At 34.8% G+C, this 15,039-nt stretch overlaps 1 protein-coding gene across 19 annotated transcripts in view; it reads left to right on the forward strand.

The window, feature by feature from the left end:
- LOC128215787 (calcium-dependent secretion activator 1-like) overlaps positions 1 to 15,039 on the forward strand; it is a 96,673-nt gene that overhangs the window by 9,887 nt on the left and 71,747 nt on the right. For 11 of the 19 annotated variants that reach the window (XM_052922357.1, XM_052922364.1, XM_052922361.1 and 8 more), the window contains exons 3-5: positions 6,541 to 6,579; positions 10,712 to 10,741; positions 12,430 to 12,599. In XM_052922357.1, coding sequence (XP_052778317.1) covers positions 6,541 to 6,579; positions 10,712 to 10,741; positions 12,430 to 12,599 — 239 coding nt within the window. The remainder of the gene's footprint in view (positions 1 to 6,540; positions 6,580 to 10,711; positions 10,742 to 12,429; positions 12,600 to 15,039) is intronic. The other 8 variants (XM_052922366.1, XM_052922375.1, XM_052922374.1 and 5 more) reach the window with 3 other exon arrangements.

The raw sequence follows: 15,039 nt of genomic DNA on the forward strand, positions 1-15,039 counted from the left end.
AATACCTGATGACAGTTGTGAGGTACTCAGTTAGTAATACCTGATGGCAATTGTGAGGTACTCAGTTTGCAATACCTGATGACAGTCCCGAGGTTCTCAGTTTGTAATACCTGATGACAGTCGCGAGGTAATCAGTTTGTAATACCTGATGACAGTCGTGAGGTACTCAGTTAGTAATACCTGATGACAGTCGCGAGGTAATCAGTTAGTAATACCTGATGACAGTTGTGAGGTTCTCAATTTGTAATACCTGATGACAGTCGTGAGGTACTCAGTTAGTAATACCTGATGACAGTCCCGAGGTTCTCAGTTTGTAATACCTGATGACAGTCGCAAGGTAATCAGTTTGTAATACCTGATGACAGTCGTGAGGTACTCAGTTTGTAATACCTGATGACAGTCGAGAGGTACTCAGTTAGTAATACCTGATGACAGTCGAGAGGTACTCAGTTAGTAATACCTGATGACAGTCGAGAGGTACTCTGTTTGTTATACCTGATGAGGTTCGCGAGGTACTCAGTTAGTGAATTGGCAAAAACGCTTATTGACAGGTTAGTGTGTAAAAAGATTATGTGACTTGCAAGGTGCTTGGAAAAAATATTCAGCACTATTTTTAAATGGGGAAACAATTGTGTGGTATTTTTATACAGAGAATCTTGTCTGATACAACTTGTGGGGTAACATGATTGTTGCATTTATTCTTATAATCATGTCAAATGATGTATTTTTGGCCACATACATGTACTAGCTCGTATTGACAATTCTAGACTTGTTTTGAGGAAACGATAAATTTGCCGATTTTGGGACCATCTGCTGTCTAGTCCCTTTAATACAAATTCTTACAAAAATAATCAAGCTTGACATAAGGCTGTATTTATAAATTTTCCTCAACTTGTTATTTTGTAACCAATTTTAATATCAACAATGTGGTTAAGCGTCCGCCTACGGAGCGGGAGGTCGTGGGTTCGATCCCTGGCCGCGTCATACCAAAAGACGTTAAAAATTGGTACAAGTAGCTCCCTTGCCTGGCGCTTGGCATTTAAAGGGTAGTGCTTGGAAAAGTGGTGTACTCAGTACTGGTTTAACCCAGGAAACCTGTACCCCGTGTATCGGTGCTTTACACCGAGCACGTAAAAGAACCAAGGGGTCTCTTCGAAAAAGAGCTAGGGTCTGGCACCCGGACTTCCTTGTATCCCACCACTGTCTCTTCAGCGTGCTGTCCCTTCAGCAAAAACAAAGGACCCCGTTGGAAATAAGTGCTTGCACTTTCACGGGTTATCCTTGACCACAAGGTCTAAAGAAATACACAATGAATGGGTTTCTAATGTTTTCTTAGGCATGGTCCAAACATTCATTTTTCGGTACTGTGCTACAAAATCCATTCATGTTCTCATCATTTACAAAATAAATTCTAGTTAACTAAATTTAAGTCAGTTGAAATAAATTTGATAGATTCATGTTTTCTTTATATTTTGTTAAAGATCACTGACATCTTCCATGTTTTTAAATCGCCAACAGGTGAAAATAAAGAGGATGTAATATAATTATATGCATTCATCTAATTGCATCTTCTTATAAATTTTTCTGTTTCTATTTTCATTACATTTCTCAATTGTCTCAGTATATATTAATTTGCAACTTTGTTTGCTATAATTGTTTCATAAAAAAAATGCTTTGTCAAAATCAACTGACTTTTCACATTAATTTGCAACTTTGCTTGATGCAATAATTTTTTCAAGAAAACATTGCTTTGGAAATTCTCGCAAATAGGTTGAATAGGTTTTGCTGCTTCAACTCTTTGGTACTCTCAAAGCCTTGGAATGCCTTTAATTTTGTAAGAATTTTCCGAAATAGTTTACTGCCTTCATCCCCTTTCAGTGTACAAGGAGTGTTAACTCTGATTTAGCACAAAAAACAGCAACTCTATAACCAAATCGAACTACCTAGAACAAAGTTTTGAGTTTTTGGTGAAACGGTTTTTTTTCGCTGTAAACTTGTCTGAATGGCCTTACCAAAATGTCCATGTTCCGCAGTAATAAGACGGAGCAGGGAATGTTAACTATAAAGCATAGTAATAAAACTTCGAAATAGCATCTAGCAGAATAGAGGGTTATATGTAGGAATAAGCTTTCCACTAGAGAGAAAAATTAATCTGTCTGAAATATTGAAAAAGCAAGTATTTAATGTCTCAGCAATCTGCTTACATATTTGCAAGTGCATCCTTTTGTGCATCTAAAACAAAATTTCTTTACAGCCGACATATGCTATTTCAGTCTATGTGACTCACATACATAATTTCAGTCTATGCAATTAACGAACATGATTTCAGTCTATGCAACTAACTAATGTAATTTCAGTCCATGCAACTCACATACATTATTTCAGTCTATGCAACAAACTAATGTAATTTCAGTCTATGCATCCAACTAATGGGATTTCAGTCTATGCAACTAACTAATGTAATTTTAGTCCATGCAACTCACATACATTATTTCAGTCTATGCAACTCACATACATTATTTCAGTCTATGCAATTCACATACATTATTTCAGTCCATGCAACTCACATGCATTATTTCAGTTCATGCAACTCAACTACAATATTTCAGTCCATGCAACTCACATACATTATTACAGTCTATGCAACTCACATGCAACTCACATACATTATTTCAGTCCATGCAACTCACATGCATTATTTCAGTTCATGCAACTCACATACATTATTTCAGTCTATACAACTCACATACAACTCACATACATTATTTCAGTCCATGCAACTCACATACATTATTTCAGTTCATGCAACTCGACTACAATGTTTTAGTCCATGCAACTCACATACATTATTTCAGTCCATGCAACTCACATGCATTATTTTAGTTCATGCAACTCACATACATTATTTCAGTCTATACAACTCACATACATTATTTCAGTCCATGCAACTCACATGCATTATTTCAGTTCATGCAACTCAACTACAATATTTTAGTCTATGCAACTCACATGCATTATTTCAGTTCATGCAACTCGACTACAATGTTTTAGTCCATGCAACTCACATACATTATTTCAGTCCATGCAACTCACATGCATTATTTTAGTTCATGCAACTCACATACATTATTTCAGTCTATACAACTCACATACATTATTTCAGTCCATGCAACTCACATGCATTATTTCAGTTCATGCAACTCAACTACAATATTTTAGTCTATGCAACTCACATACATTATTTCAGTCTATGCAACTCACATACATTATTTCAGTCCATGCAACTCACATACAATATTTCAGTCTATGTAACTCACATACAATATTTCTGTCTATGCAACTCACATACAATATTTCAGTCTATGCAACTCACATACATTATTTCAGTCTATGCAACTCACATACATTATTTCAGTCTATGCAACTCACATACATTATTTCAGTCTATGTAACTCACATACATTATTTCAGTCTATGCAACTCACATACATTATTTCAGTCTATGCAACTCACATACAATATTTCAGTCTATGTAACTCACATACAATATTTCTGTCTATGCAACTCACATACAATATTTCTGTCTATGCAACTCACATACAACTCACATACAATATTTCAGTCTATGCAACTCACATACAATATTTTAGTCTATGCAACTCACATACAATATTTCAGTCTATGCTACTCACATACATTATTTCAGTCTATACAACTCACATACATTATTTCAGTCCATGCAACTCACATGCATTATATCAGTTCATGCAACTCAACTACCATATTTCAGTCTATGCAACTCACATACATTATTTCAGTCCATGCAACTCACATGCATTATATCAGTTCATGCAACTCAACTACCATATTTCAGTCTATGCAACTCACATACATTATTTCAGTCCATGCAACTCAACTACATTATTTTAGTCCATGCAACTCACATACAATATTTCAGTTCATGCAACTCACATACATTATTTCAGTCCATGCAACTCACATACATTATTTCAGTCCATGCAACTCACATCAATTCTGTCTTTGCAACTCACATACAATATTTCAGTCTATGTAACTCACATACATTATTTCAGTCTATGCAACTCACATACATTATTTCAGTCCATGCAACTCACATACAATATTTCAGTCTATGTAACTCACATACAATATTTCTGTCTATGCAACTCACATACAACTAACATACAATATTTCAGTCTATGCAACTCACATACAATTGTTTCAGTATATGCAACTCACATACAATATTTCAGTCTATGCAACTCACATACATTATTTCAGTCTATACAACTCACATACAACTCACATACATTATTTCAGTCCATGCAACTCACATGCATTATTTCATTTCATGCAACTCAACTCCAATATTTTAGTCTATGCAACTCACATACATTATTTCAGTCTATGCAACTCAACTACATTATTTCAGTCCATGCAACTCACATACATTATTTCAGTTCATGCAACTCACATACATTATTTCAGTCCATGCAACTCACATACATTAATTCTGTCTATGCAATTAACTATCGTGATATTAAGTCTATGCAACTAACTTACGTTATTTCAGTCCATGCAACTCACATACGTAATTCAAGTTAATGCAGCCTACATGCACGACCTTATATTGTGCCTCCATGAAAAAAATAGAACTGATGGGGAAACCCTGTGAAAATTGAAATACCCCCAGGGGCAAATTAATTGTTGTGTATTTGACCTGAAATACCCACAAGCGCAAATTTACCCCCACCTCCAGACATGGTGCAAATCTGCAACTGAGGATAAATTTGGGCATGTGCATTTGTATGCACATATGCCTCATGGGTGGCCCTGAGGGTAGATCTTGTCATATATAACGTGACATATGTTCCATTCAGGACAAGTTGTGTTCTTCTGGAGGAATGATTATATGCACTTCTTATAAGCTTTCATGTTTGTTTGAATGAGGTAACGCTTTACTTGGGGAATGATGCAAGCCTACTGCAATGTCTCACGTTCTGCGTGGTTTTCCATGGTGGTCACTACTGCGTAGTTACATGTACTTGTGCAAATTAATAAAGTGACAGACAACAGTGATGGATTTAAGAAATAATTTTAATACCTTTAAAGAGCAGAATGTGCTGCTTAATAAAGTTATCTTTGTTCCAAAAACTGATTTTCAGGGGAGGTTTGGAAAGAAATCACTATTGTCTAGTTAGCTTGAGTAGTACCTTTATGCAAAGGTGTAACAAATATATTCATAATTACACACTATGTCTTATATATTAACTGTTGTAAAACTGCAATATTTTATGAACTGAAGTTTGATGTGTTAGAGTTGGGCTATGTAAGAATAGAGCGAATCAGATAAATTTAAAGCTTGTCAGAGCACACTGTTGATGCTAGCCTCTGAAAAGCTTTATCTGAATCATTGCTAGCATCAACTGTGTGCTCTGACAAGCTAAATCTGAATCATTGCTAGCATCAACAGTATGCTCTGACAGGCTTTATCTGAATCATTGCTAGCATCAATTGTGTGCTCTGACAAGCTTTATCTGAATCATTGCTAGCATCAACTGTGTGCTCTGACAAGCTTTATCTGAATCATTGCTAGCATCAACTGTGTGCTCTGACAAGCTAAATCTGAATCATTGCTAGCATCAACAGTATGCTCTGACAAGCTTTATCTGAATCATTGCATGCATCAACAGAGTGCTCTAACAAGCTTTATCTGAATCATTGCTAGCATTATGTGTGCTCTGACAAGCTTTATCTGAATCATTGCTAGCATCATGTGTGCTCTGACACGCTTTATCTGAATCATTGCTATCATCATGTGTGCTCTGACAAGCTTTATCTGAATCATTGCAAACAACAACAGAGTGCTCTGACAAGCTTTATCTGAATCATTGCTAGCATCAACAGTCTGCTCTGACAAGCTTTATCTGAATTATTGCAAACAACAACAGAGTGCTCTGACAAGCTTTATCTGAATCACTGCTAGCATCATGTGTGCTCTGACAAGCTTTATCTGAATCATTGCTAGCATCAAGTCTGCTCTGGCAAGCTTTATCTGAATCATTGCTAGCATCAACAGTCTGCTCTGACAAGCTTTATCTGAATCATTGCTAGCATCAAGTCTGCTCTGACAAGCTTTATCTGAATCAATGCTAGAATCAACAGTCTGCTCTGACAAGCTAAATCTGAATCATTGCTAGCATCAAACAGTCTGCTCTGACAAGCTTTATCGGATTCACTGCTAGCATCAAACAGTCTGCTCTGACAAGCTAAATCCGAATCATTGCTAGCATTAACAGTCTGCTCTGACAAGCTAAATTTTATTGAAGCTTAACAGAGGTCACTGTTAGTGCTAGCAAAGATCCAGATTAAGTTTGAGAGTATGAGTATGTATAACTTGACAGTGGTTTAAGATAATTAATTCTTGAAAGATTTCACCATTTTTAAATATCGTAGCCCAACCCTAACAAGTCAAATTTGCAAACTAATGAAATAACTTGGTCATGTGTTTATTTTCAGCGAATGAGATTAGAGCATCTTATCAGTCAAACCCCAGATGTGATTATCCCAGCACTTTTAATTGGTTTCCCACAGTGCTGTGTAGCTTTAAATTTGTAGCTGAAATATATCATTTTTATCACTTTACAGAAATAATTTCTAAGTTTATTTAAAGGTTTTCTTGGTGATGTTTTAAAATGTGGACACAGTTTATTTATGGGGATTGTATCAAAGAAGATAAAAGAAATATGTATCCAAAAATGATATATTTCAGCCTATCAACTTGTCAACTTTTATTTATTTGCTGTGCAAGTTAAGTTGCTTTATTTTTGTACAACCATGGAAATAATGCTGTGTTACAAGCAATTGTAATTTTAATGATTAGAAATGATTAAACTATTAAAATCATTTAATATAACAGATGCCTCACTTTAATCTATTTTGATTGAAATTGCATTATTTCCGAGATCTACTTCAAGAGCATGGTTATTTTTAACCATTTGACATTGTTGATGCTTTTTCTAAAATGCTATAGTGTTAAAATGTGTGTAAAATTCCAAAATTCATTGGTTTTGCATGATCTGCAATTTTGTGATTTTCTTTCATTTTATTAACATGTATTATGATTTTGTTTTAAGTTAACAGGTAGTTCTCTTTCACATCAAAGGAATATTTGCCTTAGATGATCCCTTTAATGGAAAAGAAATGTTAGCCTTAGTACAAGGACATAAACAATACCTGTTCCATATTATGGATAAGAAATGTTGGCCTTAGTTCAAGGACATTTGTTCAAGGTCATATAGAATGCCTGTTCCATATTATGGAAAAGAAGTGTTGGCCTTAGTTAAAGGACCTCTGTTCAAGGTCATATACAATGCCTGTTCCACATTATAGAAAAGAAATGTTAGCCTTAGTTAAAGGACCTCTGTTCAAGGTCATAAAAATTATACAATGCCTGTTCCATATTATAGAAAAGAAATGTTAGCCTTAGTTAAAGGACCTCTGTTCAAGTTCATATACAATGCCTGTTCCATATTATAGAAAAGAAATGTTAGCCTTAGTTAAAGGACCTCTGTTCAAGTTCATATACAATGCCTGTTCCATATTATAGAAAAAAAATGTTAGCCTTAGTTAAAGGACCTCTGTTCAAGTTCATATACAATGCCTGTTCCATATTATGGAAAAGAAATGTTGGCCTTAGTTCATGGACCTATGTCAAGGTAATATAGGATGCATGTTCTCTTTTATGGCAAATAAATGTTGGTCTTAGTTCTATGTCCTCTGTTCAAGGACATAATCAAATGCATGTTCCTTTTTATGGCAAATAAATGTTGGCCTTAGTTCTAGATCCTCTGATCAAGGCCATATACAATGCCTGTTCCCTTTTATGTCAAAGAAATGCTGTCTTCATGTCAAGGACATATAAAATGCCAGTTCCCTTTTATGGCAAAGGAATGCTGTCTTCAGGTCAAGGACATATAAAATGCCAGTTCCCTTTTATGGCAAAGAAATGCTGTCCTCATGTCAAGGACATATACAGTGACTGTTACCTTTTATGGCAAAGGAATGCTGTCTTCAGGTCAAGGACATATACAGTGACTGTTACCTTTTATGGCAAAGGAATGCTGTCCTCAGGTCAAGGACATATACGGTGACTGTTACCTTTTATGGCAAAGGAATGCTGTCCTCAGGTCAAGGACGTATATGGTGACTGTTACCTTTTATGGCAAAGAAATGCTGTCCTCGGGTCAAGGACATATAAGGTGACTGTTACCTTTTATGGCAAAGGAATGCTGTCTTCACGTCAAGGACATATAAAATGCCAGTTCCCTTTTATGGCAAAGAAATGCTGTCCTCAGGTCAAGGACATATACGGTGACTGTTACCTTTTATGGCAAAGGAATGCTGTCCTCAGGTCAAGGACGTATACGGTGACTGTTACCTTTTATGGCAAAGAAATGCTGTCCTCGGGTCAAGGACATATACGGTGACTGTTACCTTTTATGGCAAAGGAATGCTGTATTCACGTCAAGGACATATAAAATGCCAGTTCCCTTTTATGGCAAAGAAATGCTGTCCTCAGGTCAAGGACATATATGGTGACTGTTACCTTTTATGGCAAAGAAATGCTGTCCTCATGTCAAGGACATAAACAATGCCTGTTCCGTTTATGAAAAAGAAATGTTGGTCTTAGTTCTAGGACCTCTATTTAAGGTCATATACAATGGCTGTTCCCTTTTATGGAAGTGTTGGTCTCAGTTCAAGAAATATAAAATGGCAAAGGGATATAGACCTGAGTTCATATTTTAAACGCATGTTTACTTTTATGGAAAAAATGTTGGTCTCAGTTCAAGGACATATAAAGTGCCTGTTCCCTTTCATAGCAATACCATATATAAAAATATATATTCCCTAATAAGACAAATAAATATTGGCTTCAGTTTTAAAACATGTTCCCTTTCATGGCAAAACAAATTCTCCTCAATAAAAAAACATTTAAAATGAGTATTTCATTTTTTGGCAAAGGAACCTTGTCCTGGAGCAAGGATATTTGAAATGCCTATCCCATGAGGATACATCAAATTGTGCCGTTGAGCAGGGATATAGAGAGCAGATGAATAGGATGTTGAATGAATCATTAACCATTTTGTTAAACAGAAGACATTTCCTGGCTTTTAAGAAGTTTATTAGACTTCTTTAAATGTTCATGAATATGCATTTATATTGTGATAAAGTCTAATAAATGATGACTCTCTGGAGACAAGCAATGATCAATTAAATGCCTCCATACAGTCTCTTTCCCTTTTATCTAAATGGTAATTAACCGAACCTTGTTCAAGACAGCCAGGCTTCATATGTAAGAATGGAGCACTCCAGAACTTTTGAAAGTTTCATCTATTGTTCACTCAGGGAGCTGGTTATGGCTGGGTTTTTTTTCTGAATATGAAGAAATGTTCTATTTAAGACGCTGTTGTAAGGTGTGGGCCAGAATTTTTGTTTAACAGGTTATAGAAAGTTACTTTTATTTTGCATGCCAATTTTTTCACTATAAAAAGTGAATGTGTATAAATCGCAGCTCAGAAGGGGTTAGATATTTTGGAATACTTTAAGAAAGGTGATGTACATGTATGAATGGTACTATCGTAAATGTCCTGTTAGAAGTGCATGTCCTAATAAACATGCACAGGTGTTTTGTGGGTCTACTTTTCAATTCTGTGACATGAACTATGCTTATACCTTTACTCTAAACTTTAAAAAAATGCATTCTGTTCACATGAAAAGCATAACATCAGAGGGATTTGTTTATAGCCACATGGTCAGACTGCTGACATCATGCATACAAACCCTATTGTATAATTAAGGTTACACACCACCGACGATAATACTAGGGTAAAACATTCCTCATGCTGTAGCAGACACTGATCACTGATTGGTCAGTCACAGACTCGGCCTACCGTCAAGGTGATTGGTATTTTTGACAAGCATTGTCTATATTTAATATTCGTGACTCTTAACATGACTGATCATAAAATAAAGCAGACTTTAAGAACTTTGCTGAATAGGTTAAAATGGTTCTTATTTAGTGCAAAGGGTTCCTAAAAATACACACACACACACACACACAGCTCGTCTAATAGGACATTTACGGTATGAAAAAGTCTTGAAAAGATGAAAACCTTTTCAGAACATAAAATGTAATGCTTCTATATAAAAAATCTAGCTGAAATCCAACAATTTTGGTTTAGAAAACATAGCTGATATTAAAGATCAATAATTATATAGTTACACATTCATTAGAATCGTTTTTCACCCATATGTTGTTGCCAAATATGCTTTATTTTGACTCATTCATGTATTATTATTTTTATTTTTATTACTCTGTATATTTGTATTGCAGTACTAACTTTGCTGCTTTAAATATGGCTAATGTCATAAATTATATACTAATTCACTATTTCCACCTATAGCCTTCCCAAATGTTTTAATTGATGTGAACAATTCAATATAAAATTAAACATTATGGTTTCATTTACATAATTAATTTTGGTTCAAAAGTAAGTCTTTACTTCTCTAAATCTTTACAGTTTTATATTTGTCTACATTTTTTTAAAAATATTGAAATTAGTGGAGTTTAGTTTTTAAAAAAATGCCAGTGACAATGTTTGCTTAAATGTATGTTTTTCCTTGACAGATTGCTCGAAAAGGCATAAGATTAGATGAGGTACTACCGATAGAAACTTTTTTCACAAATATAAAAAGAATTGTAACAGAAATCCAACAATCCAACAATACCTTCCCCGTTTTATTACAATGTTAATGCCATATTGCACCATTAATTTGTATGTAATAATATAGAGAAGATATAGAAAACCCTGGTCCTTGACATCATAGAGAAAATCTTCTATTCAATTTCAAGGTTTACATTACATTCATTTATTAATTCTCTGTCTTTTAAGTAATTGTTTCCTGTATTGAAATATAAAGTATACACTTGTATATTTATTCTTATTTATTATGTATTGTTTATGTTTGCTTTACCAAACAACGAATTTGACGTAAGCTGGGTGCAGCCCGCCGGTAAGGCGGGTGCAGCCCGTCGATAAGCCCAGTGCAGCCCGTCTGTAAGCCAGGTGCAGCCTGCCGGTAAGCCGGTTGCAGCCCGCTTGTTAGCCGGGTGCAGCCCATCGATAAGGCCAGTGCAGCCCGTCTTTAAGCCGGGTGCAGCCTGTCTGTTGAGGTTATTGTTTAGTAAAGCAAAAGTAAATAATAACTTACTTAGTGTTGGCGAGAACATCTGTATACTGGTCAGACTTTGCCTGTGCAAACCACTTCTATTTTACCCACTTAATAAAACAACTTAAGGACCGTATGGAAATTTGTTGGAGGCATAAGCGTAAATAGTAAAGAACTTTATAGATATTACGGCTAATGGATTGCAGTCTTGGACATAATGTTAATATTATGTTTCTTTTTTTATTATTGGCCATCAAATGCATTATGCAGGCTTGTCTTTAAAATGCCAAAACATGACTCACATATAACATTTCTGAGGAGATTTTCCTCCTTTAGGAAACTTCAGCATGCAAAACAGTGGAGCTGATGTTTGAAATAAAGGAATCACTAATTTCTTGATTTGAAAAGGCTGTTATGTAAAGATTGTGTTTTGCTACTGTTAACTGATGAAAATTTATTGAGTTTCAAAGAGTATTGTGTGATATATTGTGCCCCAAGTAATTGTCATTGTAAGGCCAGGCTTCAGATTTGAATGTTTTAAAGTAAATCAAAAATAATTACTGAATTATACTGTGTATAAAACGCTAGGATAGACACCTATAGACATTGATGGTGCACAATGATGCCACTTTGCATGTTTATTTATTATTATATTAATACAGAATCATTCTACGTAAAATATATTGCACAATTTAAAACTAATATCCCAATTTTCCACTGCCGGGCTCATCCAGGCATCCCAGTAAATAAACACCTTTTCTTCCATTTATTTTGCAATTAAATTATTTTGAGCCAAATTTAATCTGAAATGGAATTACTATTTTTTGACAGACGCCTAATACTATAGATAGGACGCAGGTAATCTCGTGCATAAATTGCGTCTTTTACCCAATGTAATTCAGTAATAACTATCCTAAATGTTGGCGAGAATGTCTCTAAGCCAATACATGCCTGAACTGCTAAATTGTCTACTTCATAAAGCCAATTAATGGAACTGAGCAGGCGGTTTTGTCAAAATCTTTTTAATGGATTAAACCAGATTCTATCTGGCAATACCATTGGCGGGATCATGAGCCTAAAAACGAATGTGATTTTAGGTCAATCACAGTGAAGCCGTGGATTGGAACACACCTGAACAGATACTGGCTAAGTCTTGTTTTTGTCATTCCATTTCAGAATCGAAAACACCCAAAGTTTGTCGTTAAGGAAATGGAGTCGATGTACATTGATGAGTTAAAAGCCCAGATTAACCTCCTCATGGCAAATCTGGAGAGCCTTCCTGTCTCAAAATCTGGGGGGTCAGACTCCCGTCTTCAAATGCTCAAGCGTTATCCCAGGTACACTAGGTAGATAGACTTTTTGTGTTTATTTTTCGAGTTATTTTTCGTGTTATGTGAAATATTTGATTGATTTACTATAAGCCATGACAAAATGATTCTATGTCCTCTGGCTGGTTGGTTTGGGGCTTTCAAAGTCAAAATACTTACAGATTTTACATATAAAATATAACAAAGCAATCTGTTTTCCTGCCTGTCGAGTTGGAAGGTTGTTACTTGGCATTTTTTAAAGACTCATACACAGATCAGTGATGAAAGTTCGCACTAGCCCGAAGGTGAAAACATAGAAATCTGTTTTCTTGGCAAGTATTTTTTTTCTAATTTCTATTTTTAGTTATAATTTTAACTTTGGTATTTTCCCAAGAATCTAAAATTTGTGCTCCTGTTTGAAATTATTATTTTTTTAAGATTGATGCCACAGACTATAGGCGTAGATGGTGCCATTTAAATTTCTTGGACATGATATATGTATGATATAAGAATTGTGTTTATGATGTGGACATTACAAAGGAATTCTTTTCCTGTTCGCCTCGGTGCTAAAGTAAACCAATAATTTCACTTATAATTTATTAAGTTATAAATTTATGTTATTGCTAGCATCAGTCAAAAAAATTTTTTTATGGTAATATGCATGTCGATAGATTGTATAGTGTGTTTTATCAACACAGTAGAGATCGGGTGGAATGTTTAAGTAAAATGTTGCATAAAGTTTAGGATAACTAATTCACTCTTCACTAACTTCTATTACTTTTGCTGTTTTTTATGGGCAATTAATGAGCAATACTGTTTTCAAGGAAAGCAATAAATGTTTTTCAAGCTTTAAAAGTACCGTATTTTCTCGACTATAAGGCGATTCGCTTATAAGACGGCCCCCTAACTTTGCCCATGAAATCTGGTGCTTTTTGTTTCGACTCGCTTATAAGACGGGGTCAATTTTTAAGCAAATCTAAAATGCTAAAATTCTTCCTAAGTGTAAAAATGTTCAAGCTCAACGGACAATTATCGACTTTCGCGGTAACTGTTTTTGTTTTACTCAAAGAAAATGGCGCTCAACTGTGGGCTCTCTATTTGGAGGTAGGTTAAAAATGAGTACATAAGTTTGCAGGACAGGTCGTTACTTATCAGAATTGTAATAATTCATCAATAACAACATATGTTTATTTTAGTTTTTTTTTATTGAAGACACCAATGAAGTTATTCGGCAAAATAAATGGCTTCAATAACATAACTGCGAAAGGCCGAGGCATGAATAGGTGTTTGTTTAGCAATAATGCTTTAGGCAATATTGTCCCTTGATTGGCGACGAACATAAAGGATTCATATTCGCATTGTCATTTGTTTGCTTAATCAAATTGACAGTTAGGTACCTACATCATATTAAGATTCCAATTTATTGATTTGATATATCTGTCAAACTAATTATACCGACACGCGCCATGAGAAAAAATGCAGATATAACTGTACACTGTGTGACGTCAGAGCACGCGCGGTGAAGAGATTTCGTGTTGTTGTTTACTTAATTGCCCCATACTTGTATCAGCAGACGATATACTGGATAGACGAATACCCTATGTAAAATTTTACTGATTTTGACTTGAATCTTTTTTTAATATTTTATCGACTCGCTTATAAGACGGGTCCCCTACTTTGGGGGTCAAAATCGGGACCCAATTTCCCCGTCTTATAGTCGAGAAAATACGGTAAAACAAATATAGGCACACAATACCTATAGAAAGTTATGGAATGCCTAGAAAATTCAATAGCAAGTCAATAGTTTTTTTGAGTTGATTGTTATCCTAGGTTATTGGTTTATTGTATGTTGACTAAAGCCCATAGATTGCATCATTTCAAACAGACTACAGAACGCCCGATCACATTTAGTATTCTGTTTCTGTTAAGAAGGGCTTGGTTCACTCAAGCTCAAAATTGATTATAAAACAACGAAAAATGCTATTGATAAATAATAGAACAACTTTTTAAACATGCAATTGGAACTTTTAATCTAGGACGATTATAAAAAAAATATATCCATCAAAATTGATGTGCTGAAATTGCCATTATTTCAAATTTTTCATTCAGTTTCTCTTTTGAAAGACTTTACACAATATGCCCAGAGTTGCTTATTCTCTCTTTCTCTCTCTCTCTCTCAGTTTAAAAATTATTCAGCTGTTAAAATTGGCTAGTACAGGAACTTCTCTAAGCTGAAAAAAAAGGCAAGCTCTTATGCAAATTATACTACTGCATTGCAAATATGAAGAGCAAGAACATTAAATGACCAGCAATTTTTTTGACTGACTATTATGTTATACAATATAAACAATCATCGTATTTACTCTATAAAAAAGACCATAAATTATGTATTTTGAGGTGAATTATAATAATGCTAGTTTCTCGGACCAAGTACCGAAACATCTTTGTATGTCTGAAACACACATTTTCACTCTTGTTA

This window comes from Mya arenaria, chromosome 14, assembly GCF_026914265.1.
Source record: "Mya arenaria isolate MELC-2E11 chromosome 14, ASM2691426v1".
NCBI lineage: Eukaryota > Metazoa > Mollusca > Bivalvia > Myida > Myidae > Mya > Mya arenaria.